General features: G+C 37.8%; 1 protein-coding gene across 1 annotated transcript; it reads left to right on the top strand.

Annotated features, from left to right (window-relative positions):
* Positions 1-1,894: 1,894 nt before the first annotated feature.
* LOC108955577 (lamin-like protein) lies at positions 1,895-2,589 on the top strand. Its single transcript, XM_018863575.2, has 2 exons — positions 1,895-2,078; positions 2,261-2,589. The coding sequence occupies exons 1-2, from the start codon at positions 1,895-1,897 to the stop codon at positions 2,587-2,589; spliced, it is 513 nt and encodes a 170-aa protein (XP_018719120.2).
* The last annotated feature ends 109 nt before the right edge of the window (positions 2,590-2,698 follow it).

Genomic DNA, 2,698 nt, shown 5'->3' with positions numbered 1-2,698 from the left:
TTGTTTCTTTACGGATTCAAAATTCTTGCAAAATCAAAATAATTAGATTGTTACACAATCTTGAATTTTAATTGTTACACAATCTTGAATTTTAATTCGAAAGTAAGAGATTCAAGAGAATCTCTCTCTTTGCTATGCAAGGGCCATTAAAGGTTGATTGAGCAATAATAAAGATATTAGGGATGAGCAATTGGACTGATTCAATTCGAGAATCAAAATAAACCGACCTTCTCCCGATTGGTTCCTAACTATAAATGTTACTTCAAGGTAGAATTCTCATATATTCCTTTACACCATCAATTTTATTTTGTTGATAATCTTGTATAATACTAGTCTTTGATAAAATGATAGGGCTGTATAGGCACCATTGATAGCACCCATATTCATGCTTCTGCAGTACTTGTCTGAACCTATGCAGGATGAGCTTGCAAACAATACATTTACTGAGAAGAGAAACCAAATAAATACGCTTAGGAAAACCATTGCCAATAAAATGGCAATGGATAATAATATACCGGAAATTTCATGAAATTGTATTTTCAACTTTTGGTATTATTTCAACTATTATTTTATATTTGATGATTTCCTATGTTGTTTTAGTATTATTTCGACTATAATTTTGTATTTGAGGATTTCCTATATTGTTATCTAATCAATTTCTATTCCTAGAAATAGAAATTTTATTCTATTATCAAACGGATTTCTATTTCAGAAATAGAAATTTTGAGTCGTTATCAAACGGGTTTCTTTACTTAGAAATTTGTCTAGAGAATAGAAATTGAGAAATTGATTTCTGGTCAGAAATCAATTTCTATTTCAGAAATTTTGTCATGCGCAGCCTAAGACAGCATAAACACCCGCTTATGTCGCAATATCTCTAAAGCAAAACGTTCAGCTTTGTTTTTGTTTTTTGTTTTTTTGTTTTTTTGGAGCTTTTTGAACAAGTTTTGAAATATATAAAATGCACAGGCATGACATAAAGGTTGCTTTCGGGACTGAATTTGCCCTAAACTTGATAAGGGAGAAAGAACTCTCACAAGACCCCCTCTTAGGGTTTCATATGCATTCTTTTATATCGATCAAATTTTGTGCCTTCATAGCCATAAAGAGTGTTTTTTAAGGGCACGTTCTCAGTAAGTTAATAGTAAGTTAATAGGCCACTAGAATTGCCACGGTTGATTTTGCAAAACTTCTACTTTCTCAAAAATTAAACTTAATTTCTAAGAGAAGACATTTTTATTGTCTCTTTTGGTTGGGTAGAATTGGTTGTCTGAAAAGTTTAGTGAGACCAAGGGTCACTTAGTGTGTGTGTATATAATAATTAAGACATTAAATTTGACCTCACTCAAATTTACATGATACGATTCCTGAATGAGTCAATATAAACTCAGTTTGAAAAAATGGACAGGATAAAACACGCAAAATGAAAATTTAACGGGGGCAAAGCCATCCTCTTTATCTTTGTGCCCTCGCCATTTCATGTGACAAGGACACGTGTAAATACAAATCTAAAGAAGCGAGGGTTTGAAAGCTCGAAAGGACCTTTTGAGATTAAATATCTTATTTGGTAATAATGTGTGGGGTCGACTATGTTACATCAGTCGCTTAATCGTTGTATGAGATTTATGTCTTTTTCCATGCAAAGTCCTCTTACTTCACAAGGATTTTGCTGAAATGGGGACGCACATCAGCATAAAATCCTGACCGGTTACGTTTACGTTTCTACTCTTCAAGCTGTCACATTAATTAACATGTGCCCGAGAGTTGGTAAACTTAGTGCGACCACTAGGTCGCCAGTCATCACTTCATTTAACGCACACCACTACGCACATCAAAACAAAAAGTCGATTCCCTCTTCCTCGTTTGAAACTGGGTTGATCGTGGGAGGTTGAGCATGGAGAGCTTCTGGATGAGACTGGGTTCGGCAGTGACGTTGATTGTGATGCTGACGCTGGCGACCATGGTAGATCCTGCCGAGGGAGCGTTACACAAGGTCGGAGGCAGGTCCGGTTGGATCGAGCACATTAACTACACCGAATGGTCCAGCCGCGAGCGCTTCTCCGTCGGAGATTGGCTCTGTACGGTTTTCTTTCACTTTTTTCTATTCGTAATTTTGAATACTTTCTTTTTATACTAAATGAGTTTTGTCGTCAGTGGTTAGTTCGAGTGAGTTGTGGATGCAGAGTTCTTCTACTTTTTCTTTTTTTTTCTAGGTTGGAACACCGACTTAAAAGCTTAATTTGCTTGGACTCGATGGCAGACTTTGTCTTCAATAAGCAAATGTACGATGTACTAGAAGTGAATGAGACGAGCTATGAGAGCTGTAATGGCCAAGGCTCCATCTCCAACGTCACGCGCGGGGGACGAGATGTGTTCGAACTCAAGGAAGCCAAGACTTACTACTTCATACGTAGCAGAGGCTATTGCTGGGGCGGCATGAAAGTCTCCGTCGACGTCGCGGTTGCCTCACCAGCACCAGCTGCATCTCCATCCGGAGCCGCCCCTCTATCACTGGTTAGCTCGTTACCCGTGATCTTCCTTTTGATTGTAACGGGCTTGTTGAGCCTCGAACCACCGAAATGTTTGTAAGCTCCGAATATTTAGTCGCTAGCTACTGAGAAATTACAACCCTTTGTTAAGTTTCTCAACCTCGAAAGATAAATATGTGGAAAGTGAAATTTGGTGGGGTTCGTTAAAC

This window comes from Eucalyptus grandis, chromosome 10 (genome assembly GCF_016545825.1).
Source record: "Eucalyptus grandis isolate ANBG69807.140 chromosome 10, ASM1654582v1, whole genome shotgun sequence".
NCBI classification, from domain to species: Eukaryota; Viridiplantae; Streptophyta; class Magnoliopsida; order Myrtales; family Myrtaceae; genus Eucalyptus; species Eucalyptus grandis.
This window is presented reverse-complemented; position numbering and strand designations above follow the sequence as displayed.

Coding starts and splice junctions, on each gene's coding strand:
- LOC108955577 (XM_018863575.2), top strand. CDS start 1,895: ATGGAGAGCTTCTGGATGAGACTGGGTTCGGCAGTGACGTTGATTGTG. Junction 2,079..2,260: donor CTCCGTCGGAGATTGGCTCT/GTACGGTTTTCT, acceptor ACTCGATGGCAG/ACTTTGTCTTCAATAAGCAA.